At 49.4% G+C, this 24167-nt stretch overlaps 2 protein-coding genes across 9 annotated transcripts; both read left to right on the top strand.

Annotated features, from left to right (window-relative positions):
* Positions 1 to 131: 131 nt before the first annotated feature.
* Positions 132 to 24119, top strand: IL17RE (interleukin 17 receptor E). 8 transcript variants are annotated; one of them, XM_043886290.1, is made up of 19 exons: positions 132 to 303; positions 1544 to 1757; positions 12210 to 12322; positions 13107 to 13198; positions 13519 to 13552; positions 14117 to 14239; positions 14862 to 14959; positions 15208 to 15367; positions 15462 to 15601; positions 16504 to 16572; positions 17676 to 17742; positions 18743 to 18918; positions 18999 to 19046; positions 19127 to 19175; positions 19358 to 19509; positions 21152 to 21220; positions 21700 to 21751; positions 21834 to 21932; positions 22392 to 24119. In XM_043886290.1, exons 3-19 carry the CDS (start codon positions 12238 to 12240, stop codon positions 22946 to 22948), a joined length of 2070 nt encoding a protein of 689 aa, XP_043742225.1. In that variant the 5' UTR covers positions 132 to 303; positions 1544 to 1757; positions 12210 to 12237; the 3' UTR covers positions 22949 to 24119. The 8 variants fall into 8 exon arrangements, with proteins under 8 accessions (XP_043742225.1, XP_043742226.1, XP_043742230.1 ...); XM_043886291.1 differs by lacking the exon at positions 1544 to 1757; XM_043886293.1 differs by lacking the exons at positions 132 to 303; positions 1544 to 1757 and having other exon boundaries at positions 12304 to 12322; positions 13107 to 13193.
* On the top strand, positions 4607 to 7530 carry JAGN1 (jagunal homolog 1). The gene is made up of 2 exons (XM_043886297.1): positions 4607 to 4842; positions 6592 to 7530. Exons 1-2 carry the CDS (start codon positions 4754 to 4756, stop codon positions 7052 to 7054), a joined length of 552 nt encoding a protein of 183 aa, XP_043742232.1. The 5' UTR covers positions 4607 to 4753; the 3' UTR covers positions 7055 to 7530.
* Positions 24120 to 24167: the final 48 nt, after the last annotated feature.

Below are 24167 nucleotides of genomic sequence, written 5' to 3'. Positions count from 1 at the left end.
TTCAGCCCCAGCTGGAAGAGAGCATGCGCACTGAGTGTACGGCTCTTACCCTTGCGATGGCAGGCCAGCCTCACTTCCAGAAAAAGCCAGAAAGGAAGGGTGTATGCATGTTTCGAAAGCTTTGGGGCAGGGTATGGCCCAGAACATTGCATTGGGTACAGAGGGCACAGGAGACAGGCCAATGTGAATGGTGATCCCCGCTCTACTTGTGTTTGAGTGTAGACAAGTTGCCTTAACCTCCCAGAGCCGCAGTCTCTCTCATCCGTTCAACAGGGATGACGATTCCTGTCCTAAAGGGTTAAGGTAAGGATCTGTATTAATACAAGTAAAGGGCTTTGCAACAGAGATTCTTAATAGATATAAACAAATATTGGTGTTACTGATAACATAATTATTTAATAATAGCAGAGGATTTAATAATAATAATTAATACCAGCTGAAATATGTAGTGCTTAAGAATAAGATCTGTGATCCAGCAATTCTACATATACATAATATTTGGAGTTATATTTGAAGTTCCAAGGGAAATGAAAATCTATATCCACACAAAAACTTATACGTGAATGTTCATAGTGTTATTCATAACAGGCAAAATGTGGTTTCCACAAATGGAATATTATTTGTCAATCAAAAGTATATATGCTGCTACAGTACATGGATGAACATTGAACACATTGTGCAGAGTGGAAGAAGCCAGTCACAAAAGATCGCATATTAATATATGTTTGTATCATCTCATTTGTATGAAATGTCCAGAATAGGCAAAATCATAAGGACAAAAAATTAGTCAGTGGTTATTTAGGGCTGTGGCTGGGGAATGCAGAGGGAATGGGGACTGTTAGTGGGTATGGGGTTTCTCTTAGGGGAGACAAAAAATGTTTTAATTTATTAATCTAATCCTCGTCTATTTTGGTGATTGCACCAAATCTATTTGGAGGTTACACAACCCTGCAAATATAATAAAAACCAATGGATTGTACTCACCTAAGTGTGTATGGTATATGAGTTCTCTCTCAATAAAGCTGTTTTTAAAAAAGGGGTTCAACCTCATCTTTCTTTTTAATGATAGATTTTTCACACTAGTGAGTCAGAATCACATGGAAGATTTGTTAAAAATCAGATTGCTGGACTTCATCGCAGAGTTTCTGACTCAGTATGTCTGGGGTGGGGCCTAAGAACGTATATTCTGATTACACGGTGATGTTCCAAGGTTCCAAGGTGATGCTGAAGCTGTGGCTACTTAGGGACCCTATTTTGAAAACCAGCAACCAGCACTAGCTGTCTGATATAACTCATCTCAGCTTCAGTTGGATCTGACCAATAGGGATTAAAAATAGCTCCTACCCCATTGGGTTGTCATGAAGAATAATCATGAAAAGTACTTGATATAAAGCTTGGTGCACCTTCAGGCTCAAAAAATAGCTATCATCATCACCATCTTATTACTACATCTAAATCCTTCCCTAGAGAAGCTTGCGGACAACCATTATTCATTCATTCAGCAAATACTTATTAGGCATTTACTGTATACTACCCCTCCTAGGGCTGAGAATACAGCAGGAAACAAGACAACCTTGTCACATACTTAAAGAAGCTGACATTCCTGGAGGAAGGGGGAACTCGGACCATGAACAAGTATGCAGATAATCAAGATAGTTTCAGAGAATGATGTTCTTGGAAGAAAACAACACAAAGTGATGTGACAGCAACTGGCTGGAGAGCTAGATTGGCCTCTGGGCTCAGGAAAGACCTCAGAGGTGAGCTTTCAGCTAAATGATGACTGGCGAGAAGTCAATCCTTTGAAGATCTGAAGTGTCTTGGTCTATTTGGGCTGCTATTCAGAAAACCATAAATTGGTGACTTATAAACATCAGAAGTTTACTTCTTATAGTTCTGGAGGCTGACAAGTCCAAGATCAAGGTGTTGGTAGATTCGATGTCTGGTGAGGACCCACTTCCTGGTTCCCAGACACCTGTCTTCTCTCGGGATCTGTACCTGGTAGAAGGAGCAAGGGAATCTCTTTCATTAGGACACTGATTCCACCTCCTGAGGCTTCCTTGGTGGCTAGTGGTAAAGAATCTGCCTGCCAGATTCCAGAACCTGCAGGAGATGCAGGTTCGATCCCTGGGTCGGGAATATCCCCTGGAGAAGGGACTGGCAACCCAGTCCAGTATTCTTGCCTGGGAAATCCCATGGACAGAGAGCCTGGTGGGCTACAGTCCATGTGGCCACAAAAGAATTGGACACGACTTAGCAACTAAACAACGATCCCACCTCCCCAAAATCCCACCCCCAAATACCGTCACATTGGGGATTAGGTTTCAACATACAAATGGGTGTGGAGCAGGGGGACACAAACATTCAGTCTATTGTGTTCCACCTGGGACTGGAAGCCAGTCTTTTGAAGTGCTGGGGTCGGGGGCGGGGGGCAGTGCATTCAAGGCAAAGGAAACATCGGTGCAAAGGATTTGAGAAGGGAATGGGCAGGGTGAGAGGACAGGAACACAAATCACTAAACTTTAAGGCAGACTAAGAGCAGAAGAAAAGTACTGATACTTCAGGGAAGAAGTTCTGGGGAAACTGTTAGGGCCCCTCCCTAGAACATTCATGCCTCAAATATTTATTGAACATCCAGCATGTGTTTAGTGTCTCATGATAAGCCAATGGATGACTCAGAAGCAGTCTGACGAACATCATGGAAATCACACACAGAAAAGACCAAGATAAGCACAAGCTAAAGCCAGAGGAGTGGGGGTGGGGGTGGTGAAGAATTGCTGAGTGACCCTGAGGATACTTCATGGTCCTTAGAAGAGGATGATTTTGGATCATTTGGAATTTATGTACTCAGCGAGTATTTCTTAAGTTTTACCCTTTGCCAAACACCTGGGCTGATAACTTGGTTCATATCTATCTCTTCAGAGCTCACCTCTAGTTGTGGAGGCAGATTTCTGAGCATGGTTCTCAAATGCTGAAATGCATAAAATTATTTGAACATCTTGGAGTGGAGGACTCTAGTTCTGAATCAAAATTGAGAAGCAGAGGGAGGTGGGAGGGGGGATCGGGATGGGGAATACATGTTAATCCATGGCTGATTCATGTCAATGTATGACAAAAACCACTACAATATTGTAAAGTAATTAGCCTCCAACTAATAAAAATAAATGAAAAAAAATTGAGAAGCAAAAAAAGAGAAGATTATATATTCAACCATATTAGAAAACTATTTTGCATCTTAAACTTGTAATACCATGAGTAAAGTCAAAGGACATACAATGCATTGGAAAAATATATGGCAACTAATATTAAATAAGAGATTCTCTATCTCTGCTATCTATATAAATCAACAAGACCAACAATGCAGTAGAAAAAATGGACAAAGAATATGAACACAGTTCAGCGAAATGAAATGCCAATGACTCAACATATGAAAAGATGCTTCAGTTTTTTTCAGTAAATGTAATTTTTAAATTCTTATTTTATGTATTTTTTCTTGTGGTAAAATGTACATAACATAAAATTAACAATTTTTAAGTGTATAGTTCAGTGTCATGAAGTTTATTTACACAGTTGTGCAACCATCAGCACATTCACCTCCAGAACTTTTTTCATTTTCTTTCTCATGTCTGTACCCATGAAGCACGTCCCCATTCCTCCTCCTCCCAGTCCTTGGCTACCACTGCTCTGCTTTCTGCCTCTACCTAATTTCTTTCATGGCCTTTTCAGTTTTAAAAAGTATAGTCCAGTTACTTTGTAGAATGTCCCTCAATTTGAGTTTATCTGTCTGTCTCTTCATGATTAGATTCTGGCCAAGTATTTTGGGCAGAAATATCAAATAAGGTATCAGCTTCCCTGATGGCTCAGTTGATAAAGAATCCGCCTGCAATGCAGGAGACCCCTGTTCGATTCCTGAGAAGGGAAGATCCGCTGGAGAAGGGATAGGGTACACTGCAGTATTCTTGGGCTTCCCTTTTGGCTCAGCTGGTAAAGAATCCGCCCGCGATGCGGGAGATCTGGGTTTGATCCCTGGGTTGGGAAGATCCTCTGGAGAAGAGAAAGGCTACGCACTGCAGTATTCTGGCCTGGAGAATTCCATGGACTGTATAGTCCATGGAATGGCAAAGAGTCGGACTCGACTGAGCGACTTTGACTATCATCACATTAGTGATGCTGGTCCTCAGTTGTATCAGGAGGCATAAGGAGTCTGTCTCACTCGTGGGCAAGTATTTAGTTAACGGGGTGCCTGCCAGGTTTCTCCACTGTAAAATTACCATTTCTTCTTGCAGAGATTAATCTGTGGGGAGATACTTTGAAACAATGTGGAAGATGCATGCTCTTGAGAGAGTGTCACAGATCCCTTCCAGGCATCAGTTTCCCCATCTGAGAAGTGGGGACAGAGACGTATGAAACTTGAATTCGAGTTTAAGGAAGTGAACGTGCTCGAGAGACTGGAGAATCATCTCCAGCCCTTGTCAAAACCCGCAAATGCTAGGAGTTAATTTTCTGAGCTCTCCAAAGGCTGGCGAGAGACGGCCAGGGCGGAGCGGAGACGGGAAACGCTCACGTACGCGTGCGCAGGGACGTGACCACAGAGTTGGTCCTCCAGAGACAGAGAGGCCGGAAGTTGTCTTCAAAGAGGCGCTAGACTGTTGGGTTGGCTGAGCTGAAGCTATACGAACAGGGTCGGCAGGCAGTTGGGAGCAGTAGTCACGGCAGTTCGTCGGCCTGAGGGGCTCCAGGAGTCTGGGCCGGGAAGATGGCGTCTCGGGCAGGCCCGCGAGCGGCCGGCACTGACGGCAGCGACTTTCAGCATCGGGAGCGCGTCGCCATGCACTACCAGATGAGGTATGAAGTGAGGCGAGGAGCTCGCAGGGCCAGAAACGCAATGCCGGCCTGGTCTCAGGGTTTTGCTCCCCAGCCCGCCCTCGGGCACCTCCCAAGTCCCCTCCTCCTGGCACGGTCCAGGACCCGCCCCCAATCCCGGGAAGCCCCGTCACTGCTGTGAGTTCCACCCTTTGATCCCCCTTGTACTTTGAGGGAGTCCGGGCCCTGGGTCGCGGTTATGTTGGCCCGGCTCTCCGACCTCGGGAACCTAATTCTTAATTGAGCCTCACTTTAATCTACTTTTTTAGTCTTGAGGAAGAATTACTGAATCTCGTGAGAATGTAGCATAAAATCTAGCACAGAAGTCTGCCCAGTATGCGGTAGCTGTTAAATTTTGGGTCGTTTTGGGGTGTGGACCCGAAAGCCGAGACTTTGTCTGCCTCAAATGAATTTTATGGAACACCCCTCCCCACCTCCCTACCCCCGTCATGTAAGGGATAGTTCTGCGTTCATTTATTTGTTCAACAAATATTTATTTACCTTCTACCCATCATGCATTGTGTTAGGCACTGAGAATATAATAGTGAAAGCAACCCTGGTCTTTGTATTCATGTTATACCTTCAGTAAAAATTTATTGACAAACAACAAATCTGATCCCTGCCTTCATGGAGCTTGAAGTCTACAGATGACTAATTCCCCCCCGCCCCGCCCCCGACACACACACACCTTTCTTCACTTTCTATTAAATATCTATATCTATATCTATATTTTTTTATTTAGAGGTTTTCTATTCCTTAAATCCATTGAAGTTTCTCAGACTCTTTTCCACATATTTTTTCCCAGAGTTTTAAAGAATGACAAGCTCTTTGGAACCTCACTTTATTCTTATGCTTAGACCCTGTTCAAGGGAACCTCACAACCCAAGCTAGCATTTTCATGCCTGTCTAGAGCAGAAACTCTGCCCTCTGGAGATGTGAAGGGGATATATTTAGGACCTAAGAAAATTCAAAGAATAAGGGAAAATTTGCTTATTTTAGAAGAAAAATGTTTACCTGAAGAAGTATGGACAGCCTGAGTTGGTTTCTTTGCTGCCAATACCTCATTCCATAGGCTATACTCTATGCTATCATCAGAATTCTCTTTCTTTTTTTAATGGCCGCACAGTGCAGATTGCAGGATCTCAGTTCCCTGACCAGGGGTTGAACCTGGGTCCTTGGCACTGAAAGCACAGAGTTCTAACCACTGGATTGCCAGGAAATTCCCCAGAGTTTTCTTTCTGAACACAGCCCTGAGTTACTCTTCTGTCTTTCAAATGACTGAGTCAGTCTTTGCAACTTCATATCCCGCTACTCCCCTCCCTGCCACAGTGTAGTCCTTCCACACCCAGCCGTTTGCTCTCCTGGAACACAAATGTTTGTGCCGTTTTGCCTACATGCTATTACCTCTGCTCAGAATGTCTTATCTCCACCTACCTCTCAGAGCCTAGCTCAGTCATCACCCTTGTCTAGATAGCCTTCTCAGTCAACTCATTTCAGTCAGAATTGATTACTCCTTCCTGTGATCCCATATATTTTGCAACATAGATTTACAAGAGTTTTTCTAGTTCGTTTGTAATTACCTTTTTCTTCCTCTACCTTGTTCCCAGCCTCCAGGCAGGAACTATACCTTATTTATATCTGTATCCCTGTGTCCAGTACAATTGCTTGAACTACAGCTGATGTCAGAAAACTCTGAATGAAAGATACTTCTCCCTCTGCTCTGCCCCACAGTGTGACCCTCAAGTATGAAATCAAGAAGCTGATCTACGTGCATCTGGTCATATGGCTGCTGCTGGTTGCCAAGATGAGTGTGGGACACCTGAGGCTCTTGTCTCATGATCAGGTGGCCATGCCCTATCAGTGGGAATACCCCTATTTGCTAAGCATTGTACCCTCCCTCCTGGGCCTCCTCTCCTTCCCCCGCAACAACATTAGCTACCTGGTGCTCTCCATGATCAGTATGGGGCTCTTCTCCATTGCTCCCCTCATTTATGGCAGCATGGAGATGTTCCCTGCTGCACAACAGCTCTACCGCCATGGCAAGGCCTACCGCTTCCTCTTTGGTTTTTCCGCCGTCTCCGTCATGTATCTGGTGTTGGTGCTGGCGGTCCAAGTGCATGCCTGGCAGCTATACTACAGCAAGAAGCTCCTAGACTCTTGGTTCACGAGCACACAGGAGAAGAAGCGTAAATGAAGCCTGCTTGATGGACTGCTATGTGAGGTGAAGCCTGGGCCTCCCACCCAGTGAACTGAGAGGGTAAAGGAGCTGCTCTAAAATCTCCTTTGGTGGCTGTGATGTTGGCAACTAGTGCAAACTAAACCTGAGTTCTGCAGAGCCCCTTCTGTTGCCGTCAGCTGGTGGTGGAACCGTTTAATTTATTCCTGGTTGGTGGAACTGGATGATCAACAGCTGTGAAACAAACTTCAGCTGGTTGAAGTTGAGGTCCTTCTGAGTTTTTCATCCTGACGTCTTCTTGGTCATTCTCTCCACTTCCATCCATCACCCCTTCCCATCAAAACTGAAGGAGATAGGAAATCAGTCAAATTGTCCTTCAATCAATGGGTCATGGAGCAGGAAACATCTGGAAGGCTGCTTCCCCTGCAGGCTTTGGTCTCTACTGTGAAACCTTTTCATTAAAAGAACCTCAATAAAGTTACAACTGCCTAGTCCCCCCCCTGTTCCTTGTGTTGGGGGTTTGATAGAATGTAAAAGTGTGTTGTTTGATGGCCTTAGACACTTGGAGGTAGGTAGAGGCTCCCTGAGAAACCTGGCAGTGGCCGCAGGGAAGTGAACTGGGCACAGGGAACCTAAGTCATAGTTGAAACCCTGCAGCCGATGGGCAGGAGCTACCAGGGGCCGTAAGGCTAACCTCCACCTATAAAATGGTCCATGCTCATTTATGCAGCTTGGGTTATGGGCTTGTCTTTTGACTGGTATTCATGTTTATCATTCAGTGTTAACCATGTCAGTTACATGTGTAATACTGTTTTATGGTATCCAAATGAATTTTAAAGTATCCTACATATAGGGAATTTGCAATCTCCATGAAACATAACATCCTTGTGAAACATCCAGTGAACACAGTATGTAATGGTGTGGAGCAGGTAAGTGTAAAATGGATGTGGGAAAGAGATCTGTGAACTAAACCCCCTGACGTCTGACACATAGTAAATGTTTATTGCTTGAAGGATGAGTGTCCCTTTGCTCTTACCCGCTTGACTTTATCATGTCTGGATGACGCCCAGATTCTAACTGCAGATCTCTGCCCTCCAGAGTAGCTCTGTTCTATAAACATTATATGTACTCAATCTCTATTAGGTACTGGCAGTACTTCTGTGTACCTAAGTTTTAGATGTCCTGATTATCTTTTCAAACTCAGTGTGTCCTGAATTTAACTCTTTGCCTTCTACCTCATATCCATTTGCCTTTCTGCCTCCCTGTGTGCAGATGAGTATACCAAGAGCACAGCTGTGAATCATCAAGTCCCTTACTATGTGTCCTTGTTTTCTGAACAACCAAAATTCCTTAATCCCTTTCAGACCTATCCAGAGTGTGATCCCAGTCAGTGCTTTATCTCCTGATACCCTTACACATTGTCTGTCTCAGTCAGGAGAACCTATTATGAATCCCCATATCAGTTCCATGATTTCCCAATTTCCTTAAAAATTTTCCTTTCAAAAAACAAAATTTTCCTTTTCTATTTCTTTACTACTTACTTCTCTTTCGAGACCTAGTTTATATGGTAATTCTGGAGCCTTCTGGTTACTTCAGTTCAAGGAGTAAGGGTTCTTTCTTTGAATTCACATGTCACTTTATCTTTTCTATTGACAGAACTAACATTTTTTTCTCACCCCTTGCTAAGTAGCTAATGTATAGTGTGCTTTCTGAATTTATTGAGTGAGTTAATTTGTCCTACTGTAGACTAAAGTCATAGCAAAGAACTAGACTGATGCATGGGTAGGATTTGGAGAGCAGAGAGGTGTAGATGTAAATGAGTGGATAATGGAGTTATGTACACTGGGTTTTCTGTTTGTTGGGATTTTAACTTTTCTGGCCTCTCCAATCACTTTTCCCCTCTTGCCTCATGGTTGTAGTATTGCCTGAAGTAAACAACATTCCCTTTGAAAAGGATCTTGATTTAGTGGGAAGAGGACTGTATTGGATCAAAAGGCAGGTTCACATACCAAGATCAGCCCTGCCTAATTCACAAGAATGTTGTGAAGATCAAATAAAGTCTTGTAAAAGTGCTTAAAGAACTCTCTGTAACACTATATAAATGTGAGGAATCTCTGATTTTATGGAGCTAAAGGATGTAGGCATTGGAAGAACCCTTAGCATCTAGTCTGTGGGAAAGGCAGTGTGGTGTAGTGGAGAAGCAGTTTCTGATACTACACTGACTCAAATCTAGCTAGACGTTTTGCTTCCTTTTGCCTTGATTTGAGCCTCGGTGTTGGATCTAATGTATGGGGGATCATAGTATCTACCACACATGGTTGTTGTGTGGGTTCAATAATGTATGTAAGTGTGTTCGTGCTTGTGCTTAGTCGCTGAGTCTTGTCTGACTCTGTGACCCCACGGACTGTAGCCTGCCAGGCTCCTTCTGTCCATGGGGTTCTCCAGGCAACAGTACTGGAGTAGGTTGCCCTGTCCCCCTCCAGGGGATTATCCTGACTCAGGGATCAAACTTATGCCTCTTGTATCTCCTGCATCACAGGAGGATTCTTCACTGCTGAGTCATTGGGGAAACTCCGTGTATGCCATAGTATGTGCTTAGCTTAATAAATATCAAAATCCCTCCCAGTGATGAGCAGTGTTGGTGCTTCTTTCTCACAGTGGGAGTCCCAGCCCCTTCTCTTCAGCATAATTTCTTGCCTCCATATTCTGGAGTTTGATTCCTTCTGGAAGAGCAGGAGTAAGAAGGACACTTGTGTACTCTTGGTTTTTGTTGGCCTAATTTATTGGACCTTCTTGCCCTGGGTACTCTGATTGTAGGCACAGTTGCCTCAACAAATCTCAGGAATCTGCCATTATAGGAAAAGCCTAGAGACTCAGCTACAGTTGTCTGACCAGAGTCCACGCGTGGATAAGGCTTTGTCAGGAAAAACAGCTGTCCAAGGCCCCCACAGTGTACTCTACCTGAGCACGTGTCAAGGCCTGCCATGACCTCCTGAGTGCCTGGCTTGGTCCCCAAGTAAAGGTTATTGGAGCATGAAGTCTGGATCAGCTCATTCAGACACAAACCACAGGTGAGACAGGCCTTGGCCACTTTCCAAAAGGATAGGCCCTAGTGCTGCAGGCCTACCACACACCACTGTGGCCATTACTCCAGTTGGCCACCTCCTTTTCCAACCACAGAAGTATTCCTGCTCCTCCCTTGTTGACACTTGCCAGACAATCCCTGTTCCCCTAGAATTCTGATCACTGATAACTCACTCCCATAAGATATACGTATCCTTCATTCTTTCCACCTATTATGATTTCTTCCCCTACATTGTTAACCCTACCAACTCATCACATCGTTCAGTCTAGTACTTCTGTGGACTATGGGGCCCAGAAACCACAGATCTCCCTAAAGCAGTGTGTTCTGACAAAGAGCTAGAAAGACATGGGGGTGAGTCTCCTGTCTCCGTTTTGTGTTTGGTTAAGTTACTTATGGGCATGAGTTAGAGTAAACTCCGGGAGTTTGTGATGGACAGGGAGGCCTGGCGTGCTGCGATTCATGGGGTTGCAGAGTCGGACACGACTGAGCAACTGAACTGAACTGAAGTTACTTAATCTGCCCGGTGTTCCCAAGTCTGTAAGATGGTTTGGTAAGACTGACCTCAAGGGTTATAGACCAGTAGTATGAGATAATGTGGGCCAAGTGCACAGCCCAGAATCTGATGGTAGGAGTTCAGCAAAATGTTGGTCTTCCCAAGGGTGTGCTGGAATTCACCCACTGTACATTTTACTTTAAACTCCTTTTTGGGAAAGGCTCCACAATAAATGAACTAGCAAAACAAGAAAAATATAGACTTCCTTTTCTCCCTCCTTTCCCCTTTTCTTCTGTCTTCTGCCTTTTTTACATGCTCTTTTTCTTCCCTTTCTTTCTTATGTATGTGTATGTGTCTCTGTTATTTTTTTTCCACTTCTCCTCCCGTACCTTAGCCAGAGTCAGGGAACAATTAACCAACTGTTAAATGTTTTCATTGTGAGAATCAGAAGGTGAAAGTGAAAGTGTCAGTCTCTCAGTTGTGTCCAACTCTGTGACCCCATGGACTGTAGCCTGCCAGGCTCCTTCTGTGCATGGAATTCTTCAGGCAGGAATACTGGAGTGGGTAGCCATTCCCTTCTCCAGGGAATCTTCCCGACTCAGGGATCAAACCTGGGTCTCCTGCATTGCAGGCAGATTCTTTACCGTTTGAGCCAACAGGAAAGCCCAGAAGATAAAAGGAGTCAAAAGAGATAAGTGTTTGAGAACGGAACCAGCTTTCTCACGTGGTGTCCCCGGCATTAGAAACACATTATCAGTATAGATCTAAACCATTGTGGGCTAAGTGAAAAATTAGGGGGAAGACTCTGTAATCTATCTGAGCCACCAGGGAAGCCCAAGAATACTGGAGTGAGTAGCCTATCCCTTCTCCAGGGGATCTTCCAAACCCAGGAATTGAACCAGGGTTTCCTGCATTGCAGGTGGATTCTTTACCAACAGAGCTATCAGAGAAGCCTTAGTATGGCCAGACCACCCTTTTCTCCCTTCACATCTTACCAGTTTGTTTGCAGTGATGGGCTCCAAGGCCAGAAGAACTTGGTCAGGTAGGCCCTTAGATGTTCTCAGGAGCAGAGGGGCATGAGGCAGTGGTAGGAGAGGCCATAAGGATGGTAGAAAACAGAAAGGAACCGTGAGAGGCTGGCAGAATTGGAGTTGGGCTTAAAGACCTTGACCAAATCATTCTCCTTTCTGCTTCTTATTTCTCTCCTTAATTCTTACTTACCTGTCTTGTAAGGTAGTTAAGAAAATCAACTCTGAAAGTGCTTATGAAATGTGAAGTAAACTGCTTAGGTGAAACATCATAGTTTACATTTACTCAACTACCAAGCACCTATTTCATGACATCCACTCTAGGCACTGGAGAAACATAAAGAATAAGAAAAGATCTTTCTAACTCAAGAGTTAGTATTTTTAGGATAATGGGTACAATGGGGTCTTCATTCAGTGGACCTGAAGACTTAGAAACTGTTGATAGAATTGGCCTAAAGATAGCTATGGTCAAGCTACTGAAAGGTACAGAGGGCTAACAACAGTCCCAAGGTAACTTCACCCAGTAGGTGTGCCCCCAACTTTTTTTCCACTGTGTGTGTCCCCAAGGTGAGTGCTGAAGCAGCTCAAATGCTCCATGAGCTGGAGGAAGCCGTGGGACGCTGGGGAGGGTCCCCACAGAGAACGGAGCCTCGTCAGCATCGGAAACCACAGGAAACCAGGTCAGTGCGTGGGGCCCGCTCCCCCTGCTCCAGCACTCGGCTCTGAACTCTAGGGCCTCCTGAGCAGACTGTAACTGATTAGTGGATCCTTGAAGCTGGAAGCCCTTTGGCAGAAGAGCTAGAAGAACTGGCCAGTGGGTAGTCAGAAAGCTACTCTGTAATCCTGAGTCAGCCAGGTAGGGGCCAGGGTGCGTTGGGGGATGCGTGAGCTTTATGTGCCTGCTTTAATGCTTTCTTGTTCCACTCTAAATAGTGCTCAGTCACCTCCGTCTCTGGCACCCAATGCACAGAAGTGCTTGATAGCTCTGTCAGCCCCCTAAGTGAGAGGATGAAGCATTTGTCCAGGGGAGATCCAAGTCCAGGAGCTGCAAAGGGGCGGGTCCCATCTACAGGGTGTTGCAGGAGTAGGAGGGGTTAAGTAGATCCCCTAGCCCTGTACCCGCCTCTTTCCTGTTATTTCTTTGCCAGAGCAAGAGCCCCCTTGCCCTCTAGGTAGGGGAGCAGCGGGGTTTTCTGAGGGGCAGATGTCCCCCAGTCCCTGTGCTTGAAGGAATGTGGCCTGGCTGGCTGGTTGGGATGGAGGAGGAGCTCTGGGGCAGGGCGGGGCAGGGGCAGGCTGAGGCGAGGGCTCCTGCTGGCACCGCACTCCCAGCTGCTGCGCAGCAAGCTGGCCCAGGCCCCGTCGCCCACTTTCGGGCCGTGCAGCCATGCACTGGGCGCCGTGACCCCACGGAAGCCCATGGGGAGCCCCAGACTGGCAGCCCTGCTCCTGCCTCTCCTCCAGCTGCTCACTGGCCTGTCTGCCTCCGCTGGGATTGGCTGCCCCCTCCTTCCCCGCTGGAGAACCCGCGGTCTGCTGGCCTCACGCATGGTAAGGTGCGCCTGCCACTGCTGGTGGGGACACCTGGCACGCACAGGCTCATAAAACCCCCACTCTCCTGCCTGTCCTTTCCTACCACCCAGGTTCCTAAGCTCTGATGGCAGCATCAGCGTGTCCTCTACACCATCTTGAAGGGATAGCCATAGTCCCAGGGCACCGAGGGCCTGGGCAGGGTGGAGCTGGGAAGAAGAGAGCCAGAGTGGATGGGCTGTTGGTTTACGGGTGTCAAAATTAGGTGATGTGAGGCCAAGGCTGCAGGGGGAACACCCCTGTGAGAACCTCTACTAATTATCCTTCTGTCCTTTCTTTTCCCTAGCGGGCCCTGTGCTTTCAGGATGGCAGTTTCACTGGTGAGTCTCATTCCCTGCCCTGCTCCCCTTCCCTGTTTCCTCCATTCTAATTTTTTGTTCTCTACTTAACAAGTGGCATAGTATCAAGGGAAAAGCACAGGGTTTAGAGTGAGGACAAGCCTGGATTTGCATTGCAATATTGCCACATACTCCACACATGGCTTCGGGCAGTGCATGGGTCTGAGGGGTACAGCAGCACAGTAGAAATGATTGTACAATGAAAACTGTTGTCCCTGAGCTGTGGGGAGGATTAAATGAGAGCCAGGTAAATCTCCAGGCCCTCCACCTTGACTAGTCCCTCACCAGTCAGTCGTACAACAATGATCCTCCCTATTTTACGCTACCTTCTACTTTACAAGATATTTTCCCATGTATTATCTTACTTGAGCTTGACAGCAGCCCCACTTTATGAATGAGGAAGCTGAGGCTTACAGGAGTCTGTAACTTGCCTCAGGTCACTTGGCCAGGGTGTAAGTGGCAGTGCTCAGCCTCAAGTCCAGCTTGTCTAAGGCAGAAGGGACCTCCTGGGACCTCACCATCTGACTTCCTTTTCTTCTGTCACAGGAAGGTCTGCCCAGATTCCTCACCACACCCAGCCGGCCCCTCCCCTCCCCCCAAAGCCTTGGCGCGCCTGGTGGTGCCACTGTCCCCACTGCTGGTGCCTGCATCTGGGGTCAGGCCCCTCGGGTATGAGAAGCAGGCCTTTGGGCCATTCTTAGTGGAGACGGGAGTTGGGGGAGTTTGGGGTGAGCCAAGTAAAACGTATCATACTAGAAGAGATGTTGGTCCTGTTGTCAACCTCAGCAGAGACTTCGGCCATCCTGAAATAGCACGCTGTGACTGATGAGTTCTGTTGTATCATTTTGTGAAGGTGTTTCTCCTTTCAGTTGGCACCAATTTTGGGGATTAAAATGTTTCAGTTCTATGAATTTACTACTATTATGTTCTGGTTGTAAGGCAAGATCTGTCTTGTAAGAAAGAACAGACAGATCTTATTCAACTCTACGTTTTTCTTGCCTACCTCAGTGCCTGGGACATATTAAATTCCCACACACTGCTTAAGAATTGACAGTTTATAATTTTTCACTGTTATAAAGAATGCTACTATGAATTTTTGTATACACATAGATTTTTCTCTACTTAAGAAATTAATTCTCTTTGATCGTATCATAACTTCCAGGACTATAGAAGTTTGGGATCATTTACCCTCCCTGATGTAAAATGATTGACCATCCAACACCAGGTCACATCTCCAGATAGGGGAGGGACTGTGAAGGGCTGGATAGTAAATGTGTTGTTTCCTGTGCAGGTCTTCAGTGGGGTTGGCTCCACCTCCTAGTGCAGAAATCCAAAAAGTCTTACAAGTTCTGGTTCTGTAGGAGACACAGGATGCCAGCGTCTGCTCAGGTACTCCCCCTGCCAGTGCCAGCCCTGCCCTACGCCCCACAGCCCTTCCCTTTCTGGCCTCTCCTCCTGTTCTCCAGTCTCCCAAGAGAGGGGGAAAGTGTGGGGCTGACGTAGACTATTCTGTCCATTACACAGTTAGGGACACGAAAGCTTAAATGTTGAGCAGCTTGCCCCGGGCTCCACAGACAGGACTAGAAGCCAGAGTTCCTGATTCCTGCCCTGAGGCCAGCCTTGCTGTCTGCCTGCAGAGGCAGTTGCTGAGCAGCTGCTGCCTGTCTGAGAAGGGCCATCACAACTCCAGCCCCTCCCCGGATACCTCCCACAAGGGACTGCGCTCCAAAAGAACCCAGCCTGTGGATCCAGAGGCAGGGGAAGGTCTCTCCAGATCTAACTCACAAAAGCTTGGAGGTAGGCACGTCGTGTGACTGGAGGTGGTGGCGCCAAGTAGTGGTGCCTGTGCTAACGCCAAGAGACAAGGCCACCAAATCCCCCTTCTCCCCAGGACCTGAGTTCTCCTTTGACTTGCTGCCTGAGACAAGGGCTATTCAAGTGACCATTCCTCCAGGCCCAGAGGTCAGTGTGCGTCTTTGCCACCAGTGGGCACTGGAGTGTGAGGACCTGAGCCATCTCTTCAATGCCCAGGTATGAAGTGCCATCTGCCCATAGAGCCAAATCACATAGGGCTGGAGCCAAAGGACCTACCCATTGTACAGATGAGGAAACTGAGGCCCAGAGAGGAATGGTAATTGTCCAAGACTTCTTACAAGTCTGAAGTGCCTATCATGAAGATTTCTTTGAACTAGAGAGAATACAGGGGGCCATGTCTCCTGGCAGGAGAGGAAGGAAAGAGGGGGTAGAGACCTGGGACAACCATGAATGCCTAGCAAGGAAAGGAATATGGCACTTAACCTCAGTGCGATGATCCTCAGTGAGATTCAGGTTGCCTTTTCAGTTCCACCAAAAAGTTGTTTTCCCTGAGAAATTAATAAATTGGTCACATCTGTCTTGATACCCTTTGATCTCCCTCTTTTTTGTCACTGCTCCTCAGGGAATGAGATGTCCCCTGTTCGCCCAGCCTATGGCCTGACATCCCACCTCAACCTCCAGTTGTCATGGATACTCTTGTATACAGCTGGAGCCATTTGCAGGGACTGATGCTGTACCCAAGTCCCTCAGCTCTCCACATTTAAAATGTAGATGCCTCCCGACATCATCATGATGCTCTAGCATTTAATGCACTGAGTTGGTGCTTCTAGCACCTAGCACCCTCCCCAGCATACAATAGGGGCTCAGTAAATGTATATTCCTTTCCCCAACTCCTCCCTCCCCACATTCCATGTATTGAGACACTTAGAGTAGATGGTCAGACTACAGGACAGAGATCCCTTGAGAAGAAATTTGTCAGTGAAAGAAAGAAGCCTCAGATAAGAGGAAAAGCAGGATGTATGGTGGGTAAGTTCCCAGCTTCTTCCTGCCCTTGTCCAGGGTGCCTCTGCTCTTTCTCAGGCCCCTCTTCATCTCTCCCTTTGCTGAATTGTCCACAGAAAATTGTGCCTGGGGGTCGCACTGTAGACCTGCCTTATGAATTCCTTCTGCCCTGTCTGTGCATCGAGGTAAGCAGAGGAAAAGGTGTGGGTGGTCCCTGGCTCCACTCCTAGGCCACCCAGACAGCACAGTTGGTCAAGTGTATCTCCACTGAGTCCAGTTTTAAAAGGGCTGGTGTTAATGAGATGCTGGGGGAGACTGGTGCCAGCCTAACAGTGAGCCTCACACTGGGTCAGGGGTGGAGGTGTCCTGCTGATCATGGGATATTCCTGGGGGTGATTCCAACCTCAGCCCCACCCAAACCCACCTTGCCTTTGTTGAGACCCAGCCTCAGCCTACCCACAGCACAGAACAGACAGCTGCCTTCACTGGGTGTTCTGAGCCGTTAGGGTGAGGGCTCATGGCCACTGCAAGGTTGCATATGGCTCTAGAAGTGCCATTCCCACTAGCCCTACATGGCAGTCCTCCTCCTCTGCCTGTAGGGCTGAGGGGGCCTAGCATTATGACTTCTTTTAAGGGACTTCCCTGGTGGTCCAGTGGCTAAGACTTTACACTCCCAATGCAGGGGGGGCCAGGGTTTGATCCATTGTCAGGGGACTAGATCTCACATGCTGCAACTGAAGATCTCCCGCGCTGCAACTAAGACCCAGCACAGCCAAATAAATAAATATATTTTGGAAAAAAGGCTCCTCTGGGCTAGACAGAGAAGTCTGGGGGCCTTGTTACCAGGAAGGAGATGAAGGGAAGGTAGAAGGCAGAGACATGTAATGAGGAGCGCCTGCGAGGGGTACAGCCTCTGGATGTTGGGGGGAGAGGCCTGTCAGGGCACTTGGCAGCTTGGGGATCGCTGAGAAAGGACACCTGGGAAGGCAGAAGTTGAGGAACGTGGACCTCATGATTTGCCTCTTTCTGGAGCTAGGTTCTCCTCTCCCAGAGAAGAGGACTCAACCCCTCCCTCACTGATCCCGCTCCTACAGTCTGGAGTTCCTCCCCAGGCGCCTCCACCCTGGCCCGCACCTCACACGGCTCCCCCTCCTTGGTGCCCAGCCAGCTCAGGCAGCTTGAGCTGGCTTTGCATTCCAGGCAAAGGCAAGCCAGAATGAGTTTCAAGTCTGAGTGATGTCAGGAAAGCCAGTCCTCTGACCTCCATCCCTGTTCCCTTCTCCCACAGGCATCCTACCTGCAAGAGGACACCGTGAGGCGCAAAAAATGTCCCTTCCAGGGCCAGCCTGAAGCCTGTGAGTGTTGCTCGTGTGACTCCTGTGCACGCACACATACACACACATGCACACACACATACATACACATGCACACACGTGCACACCCTCTACACTGGTATGGGAGGAAGTCCGCAGAAAGCTTGCGGCACTTTCTCTCTGGAATCAGTGCAGAGGCAAGTCATGGACTACCATGTCTGCTAAATCGGACCATTGAACATTGTCTTAGGCACTGTGGGAGGTTCAGAAATACCCATCTCAGGAGGCAGTGTCCTAAGAGGGTGGATCAGAAGACCTGGGCTCACATCCCAGCTCTGCTACTCATTCTTCTCTGAGCCTCAGTTTCCTCATCTGTGAAATAATAGTACTTGTCCTGCCTCACTTTCCAACTCCTTATGAGACTGGAATTCAAAATTTTATGTGAAAGTGGTTGGTGACATCTATGCATATCGTTGAGCCCAAATTGCAGAGACAGGATGCTCAAACATGACAGATGAGTAGCAGCAAGCAGCCCATGGTCCAGGGCAGGATTGCATCTAAGGAATAGGCTATAGGGCATGATCTGTGTGGACAGAGAAGCCCATGATGGTTGTCTCAGGGGAGGGAGAAGCCCATGGTAGTTGAATAGAAAAGGTCTCCTAAAGGAGGTGACACCTGAGTTGGGCTCAGAAAAAGGGCGGGATTTAGAAAGAAGAGAAGGGAGAATAAAGCATTCCTAATTCTGAGAGGAATGTAAGAAAAGATATGAAGATTTTTAGTTTGGGGAGCAGCAAGTAGTTGGCCAGAAAGGAGGCACAAGAAGGAGAGGAGATAGCTAAATATAAAAGGTGACAGGCGGGGCTGGAAGCGGCATGCTCCTTTACCACTTAGGCAGACCATGGCTGTGCCAAGCTCCTTCAGAAATATCATCTCCTAAAAAAAAAAAAAAAAAAAAAAAGAAATATCATCTCCTGATGCCCTGGGGATCGGGATCAGTCTCAGGCCTCCTGGGCCTCACTCTCTGCCCCCGCTGCCTGCCCAGATGACTCGGACTTCTGGGAGTCAATGAACTTCACTGACCACAGCCAGCATAATCAGATGGTCATGGCCGTGACACTCCGCTGCCCACTGAAGCTGGAGGCCTCCCTGTGCCAGAGGCGGGGCTGGCCCACCCTCTGCGAAGACCTCCCCAATGCCACGGCTCGAGAGTCAGAGGGGGTGAGTCAGGCCTTCCTAGGGCCTGGGCGAGCAGGGATAGGGCCTGGGGCCCTGCTCTCACCTCCCTTCTCCCCCCACAGTGGTATGTCGTGGAGAAAGTGGACTTGCATCCCCAGCTCTGCTTCAAGGTACCAGCATGGGCAACAGGGGCCGGGAGGGTGTGCGTGGTGCCTGGAGCTTGCTGACTTGCTCTTCTTGGATTTCTCAGTTCTCTTTTGGAAACAGCAGCCACATTGAATGCCCCCACCGGACATTCGGTGAGCCAATTAGTGACCCTGGCTGGGACCCCTCTCCCACCATTTCACCCTCACACAACTGTGGTCAAGTCAAACTCTATCCCTGCCCTAGGCTTCTCTGTCAACTGCAGCCCAGCTCCTATCACCTCCCACAAAACATCATCTCTCACCTGACGCTCTCCCCTACCTGCCCCCCTCCCCAGCAGTCCCTTCCTGGAATGTGAGCATGGATACACAGGCCCAGCAGGTGGTCCTCCGCTTCTCTTCAAGGACGCATGTCACCTTCAGTGCTGCCTGGAGCCACCCAGGCTCGGGGCGGGACAGCGTGGTGCCCCCTGTGTACAGCGTCAGCCAGGTACGGCCTCGCCAGAGTTTGGCTCCCGGGGGCCTGTTGATTAGAGCACACCAGGGAGAGGCAAGCAGGCATCTGACTTACAGCATCTGCTGATGTAATGACGTGATAAGCCTGTATTCAGCTGCCTCCTCTGCCAGTCAGTGGAGTCTTCGATGGAGCAGTTTCTAGGCCTTTCCTTTTCTAAACCAACAGGGATAAACAGGCAAGAGGCTGGCCCTCCCACTCCCAGCTGCTCTCTGACCCACTCCAACTGCCACCACATTTTGTACTGATCCCCTCTCCTCAACCAGCTATCCTCCACACATCCCTGCCTGCCTCCACAAGGCATTTGGCAGGAGTTCTCTGTGTCTGGGAGACAGAGCCCCAGGAAGCTGAAGTGCTCTTTGCAGAATACTGTGAACCACTGACAGATTTAACTCTATCATGTGAACTAAAAACAGCTAACTAGCGGACTCTCTTCTGTGTATCTAACATGAAAACCACCATCAAATGTATCCGCAAAACCACAGCACCAAGCTGACTAAGCATGCTCGCTCTCTTCAGTTCTTTCTTACTCACATGCAGCTTGTTCATTTGTTTCATATTCTTTGAGGGCTCCCAAGCAGACAGATGGTAGCAAATGCTACAGATTTAAGACGAACTCATGTGGGATGACCTAAAATAGGGAGCTATATCCAGGGACTCCTTTACTGCTGTGAGCTGGGAACATCATTGAGTTTAACCATGGTTTGAGAGCCACTGTATCATACCCACTCACAGCTGGTTGGAGAATGGGGGCTGAGGAAGGACTGGGGCAGGGGGTGGAGGGTGTTCCCAAAGAATGGAGATTGATCCACCCTAACCGACGCCCAGAACACAGGGTGAAGCTACATCCTGCCCGTAGACGGAGGGCCGTCAGTTCAGCATGCGTTTATTCAGTGCCTGCTCTGTTCCCACTCTGTAATAGGCCCTGGAGATATAAGAAAAGTATGTAACACAGTCTCTGCCTGTAAGGAGCCTATCGTGTAATAAATAAGCACTGCTACTAAATGAATACATGCTACACTGTGTATTATAATGGCATCCACCTGTATATTCCCGTGTGAGGCTTTCAGTAACCCAGTAAAATAAGGATTATTATCCATTATACACAGATGAAGAAACTGAGGCTCAAGGAGGGAGGTAGTCTATCTCGATGCAAAGATCCCTGCTAGGGACCACAAAGGCAGTAGTTAGCCTGACTTTTGTTAGCTGTGGTCTCCTGACTCTACAACTTACACTCTTTCCAATGGACAAGCTGCCCCTCCAGGTTTGCAGGGCAGAGATTAACCTCCTGGTTTGTGAGCTTCTAGAGGACAGAACCAATATCTGTGCCCACCTTGTTTCCTCAGGGCTTGGTACAGAGTCAGTACCCAGTGTATGTTGATGAGTGCCTGATTAACGTGTATCTGTGCCACAGTTCAGATCTGGGAATGATCAGCAGGATCTGGGAATGAAGCCTCGGAAGGCTTCTTGTTGGGGTGGCACTTGGTCCTAAGCCTGGTAGGATTTGGGGTGGGGGTGGCATGGAGAAGGGAAAAACACCACATGGGCAAAGGCTCAGGGCTGTACAGAGCCAGATTTGCCTCTCTGGGGACAGTCATTCTGCTCTTTGTTCCCACAGACTCAGGGCTCAACCCCAGTGACCCTAGACCTCATCATCCCCTTCCTGAGGCCTGGAGGCTGTGTCCTGGTAAGGAATTCTGCCCTCACTCTGCATACACACCACTGGCATCTACACCACAGGTGGCACATGGGGCAAATCCAGTTGGTAAAAATGTTTGATTTGGCCAGCATAATGTTCAAAATTGGAAGTAGTTGCCACCATTTAATTGGTGGGAGAACTCATATTTTAAAAAGTTGACTTTCGGCGTTTCTTGAAAACTCAGAAAACCTGGTGCTTTGTGAAAACAGTCAGACGTGGTGATTGGGATGGGAGCTCAGTGGTGTCTGATTGCTTCAGTCAGGACTTGTGCCCCTCCAGCTCCTCGTGGATACCCTGGTCCACTTTGGGTTTACTTTCTGAGTTTGCCAAAGCTGGCCCAGACGCAAACCCTGTGCTAGAGGAATGCCCTCTCCAGGGTCCACTTCTCCATCCTCCCACCTCATTCGGCTTCTCCAGGGAGGAGGGTTTACCCCGGCTCATAAGGGTGGGGGGCTCTGTGCCCTCAGGTGTGGAGGTCAGATGTCCAGTTTGCCTGGAAGCGCCTCTTGTGTCCAGATGGTGAGTTCCTGGGAGGGCCCGGGGAGTGAGAGGGAGGCTGGGCGCTGAGGAGCTGGGCTTCGACTCACGCTGCTTGACTCAGCCTCTCACAGACGCCTGGGGCTCCTGATCCTGGCGCTGCTGGCCTTCACCACCCTACTGGGAGTTGTTTTGGTTCTCACGTGCCGGCGCCCTCTGTCAGGTAAGCTCACTGGGAGGTAACCTGAGGACTTTTTTGGCTCCTAGGCCAGTTGCCCTCCCATTCCTCCCCTGCCCAGGATGCCTTCCCAAAGAGCCTCTTCCCTGCCGTGGGCACCAGCCCTGTGTTACCAAGGCTGTTAGCTTTAGGCCCCCTAGTGGGCAGAGATGGTTAAAGCAGGACAAAGGTCCCTAGAGACGCCTCCGCGGCGTCTCTAGGCAAGAGGCAAGTGGGGTGGAAATGCAGCCAGCGCTGCACCTGTCGCCCTCGCCTCTTCCGGGGCACCTTTATCTAAATTAGCCCAAAGGTGCCCTATAGACTAAAGCTGCCTTGGGTACCCAACCCTGGCGCAGATGAGGAACGGGGAATGTGGTGGGGGGGGGGGGAGCAGGGTGACGTTCAACCCTATCAGGTGGCCCCCTTTAGCCCCCAACCCTGCTCATCTGTTGCTCCCGCCCCCAGGCCCGGGCCGAGCACGGCCGGTGCTGCTGCTGCACGTGGCAGAGTCTGAGGCACAGCGGCGCCTGGTGGGAGCCCTTGCTGAACTGCTGCGGGCCGCGCTGGGCGGCGGGCGCGACGTGATCGTGGACCTTTGGGAGGGCACACGGGTGGCGCGCGTGGGCCCCCTGCCGTGGCTCTGGGCGGCGCGGGCGCGTGTGGCGCGGGAGCGGGGCGCCGTGGTTCTTCTGTGGAGCAGCGCCGGCCCCAGCCCCACCGGCGGCCCGGATCCTCGCGCTGTGCCCCTGCGCGCCCTGCTCCGCGCCACCCCGCGCCCGCTGCTGTTGCTGGTTTACTTTAGTCGTCTCTGCGCCAAGGGCGACATTCCCCCGCCCCTGCGCGCCCTGCCCCGCTACCGCCTGCTGCACGACCTGCCGCGCCTGCTGCGCGCCCTGGACGCTCGGACCTCTACCGAAGCCACCACCCGGGGCCGCTTCGTCGCCCGGCCGCGCCTGCGGGGTCGCGTGGAGCTGTGCCGCAGGCTGGAACTGGAGGCCGCCAAACTTGCCGACCAAGGCTGAACAGAACTCAGCGCAGTCGGGATGTCTGTGGCTGCGGGCGTAGGGGAGCTGGCTGGAACCCCCTCACTCGGCGTCCCCGCCTGCTCCACACTTACCCCCGTGTCCAACCTCTTCCTCCTGCTCATGCTTCCTCAACCCTCAGGGAGAGTCTCTCTTTACTGAGAACTCCCTTGACCTCAGTCCTGCGGTGGGTGGGGATCATCACACTTCCTCTCTCCACAAGTTCCAGAGAATCGTGCACGTAGGCTCCAGTCCACACCGGAGAGGCTGGGACAGGGCTTGAGGAGGCAGAAGAGATGGCATTTCTGACTGGGAGGTGCCTCCAGACGGCGTACGGGGGCGGAGGGGGGCTGTGTGTGTGTGGGGGGGGGGGGGCGCAGAACACCCCTTTGGGGCTAAGGATCTGCCTTTTCCAGATGGGGGCCTTGCCCACAGTCGGAGGGAGGGAGGGCTCAGGACCCAGGGAAAGAATCTTTGGCCCTGGGTGGTGGGGGCAGAGATGGGACAGTGGAGACTAACAGAGAGGTGAATAAAAGAAAACATGATGGGTAAACTAAGAAACACACGGTGCTTCTTCAGTGTGCCCAGGGTGCTGAGCTGGCGGAAGGGTCAGCAGTATCCTACCCAGGGGTGGTTATACATCATTCTGTGGGCCCAGATCCTCTGTGTCCACATCCACATCCACGTTTGTCACGTTCTCACAAGCAGTGCCTCTGAAAAGGCAAAGAGGGATCTGCAGATTTTGATCCTCACTGCGATTCTTCAGAGAGAAGAAAGGAGAACAGGTGGTGTGGGTCCATGGTTGTGCAGCTAGCCTGTGGCAACAGCACAATTAGGACCCTGCCTTCCTGCCTCTGGGTCCTGGGTTCCTCCCCCCTGACCCCACACTTCAGCATAAGCCAATCAGTGATGAGAAGCCCACTTTCTAGTGCCTTTAGAGCTCCTGTTCCACAGTGAGGCCCAAGGAGAATGTGGGAAGGGACCTGGAGTCCCAGAGTCATATGGGAAGTGAAAATGCCCCAGGATTGCCCAGAACCCTCCTCCTTAGGGACTCCCAGAGTGAGTAAGAGCTCCCTTACTCACCCATTAGGCCACCACCCTCTCCAGGGCCCCTCCCAGCCAGGTGTCAGCAGAGAAGGAGGAGGAGGAGGGGAAGAGGAGGAGGGACTGAGCCACCGCTCCAGTCCAGGGCTGCTGGCTCCCAAGTCTGGTGTTGGTG

This window comes from Cervus elaphus, chromosome 24 (genome assembly GCF_910594005.1).
Source record: "Cervus elaphus chromosome 24, mCerEla1.1, whole genome shotgun sequence".
Classification (NCBI taxonomy): domain Eukaryota; kingdom Metazoa; phylum Chordata; class Mammalia; order Artiodactyla; family Cervidae; genus Cervus; species Cervus elaphus.
Note: the sequence above shows the minus strand (reverse complement) of the source record. Positions and strands in the feature narration are given on the sequence as shown.

Bases quoted from the DNA above. Each gene is read 5' to 3' on its own strand.
- JAGN1 (XM_043886297.1), top strand. From the start codon at position 4,754: ATGGCGTCTCGGGCAGGCCCGCGAGCGGCCGGCACTGACGGCAGCGAC. The intron at 4,843-6,591 runs GTATGAAGTGAG...TCTGCCCCACAG, and splicing joins GCCATGCACTACCAGATGAG to TGTGACCCTCAAGTATGAAA.
- IL17RE (XM_043886288.1), top strand. From the start codon at position 12,875: ATGTGGCCTGGCTGGCTGGTTGGGATGGAGGAGGAGCTCTGGGGCAGG. The intron at 13,553-14,116 runs GTGAGTCTCATT...CTTCTGTCACAG, and splicing joins TCAGGATGGCAGTTTCACTG to GAAGGTCTGCCCAGATTCCT. The intron at 15,368-15,461 runs GTAGGCACGTCG...CCTTCTCCCCAG, and splicing joins TAACTCACAAAAGCTTGGAG to GACCTGAGTTCTCCTTTGAC.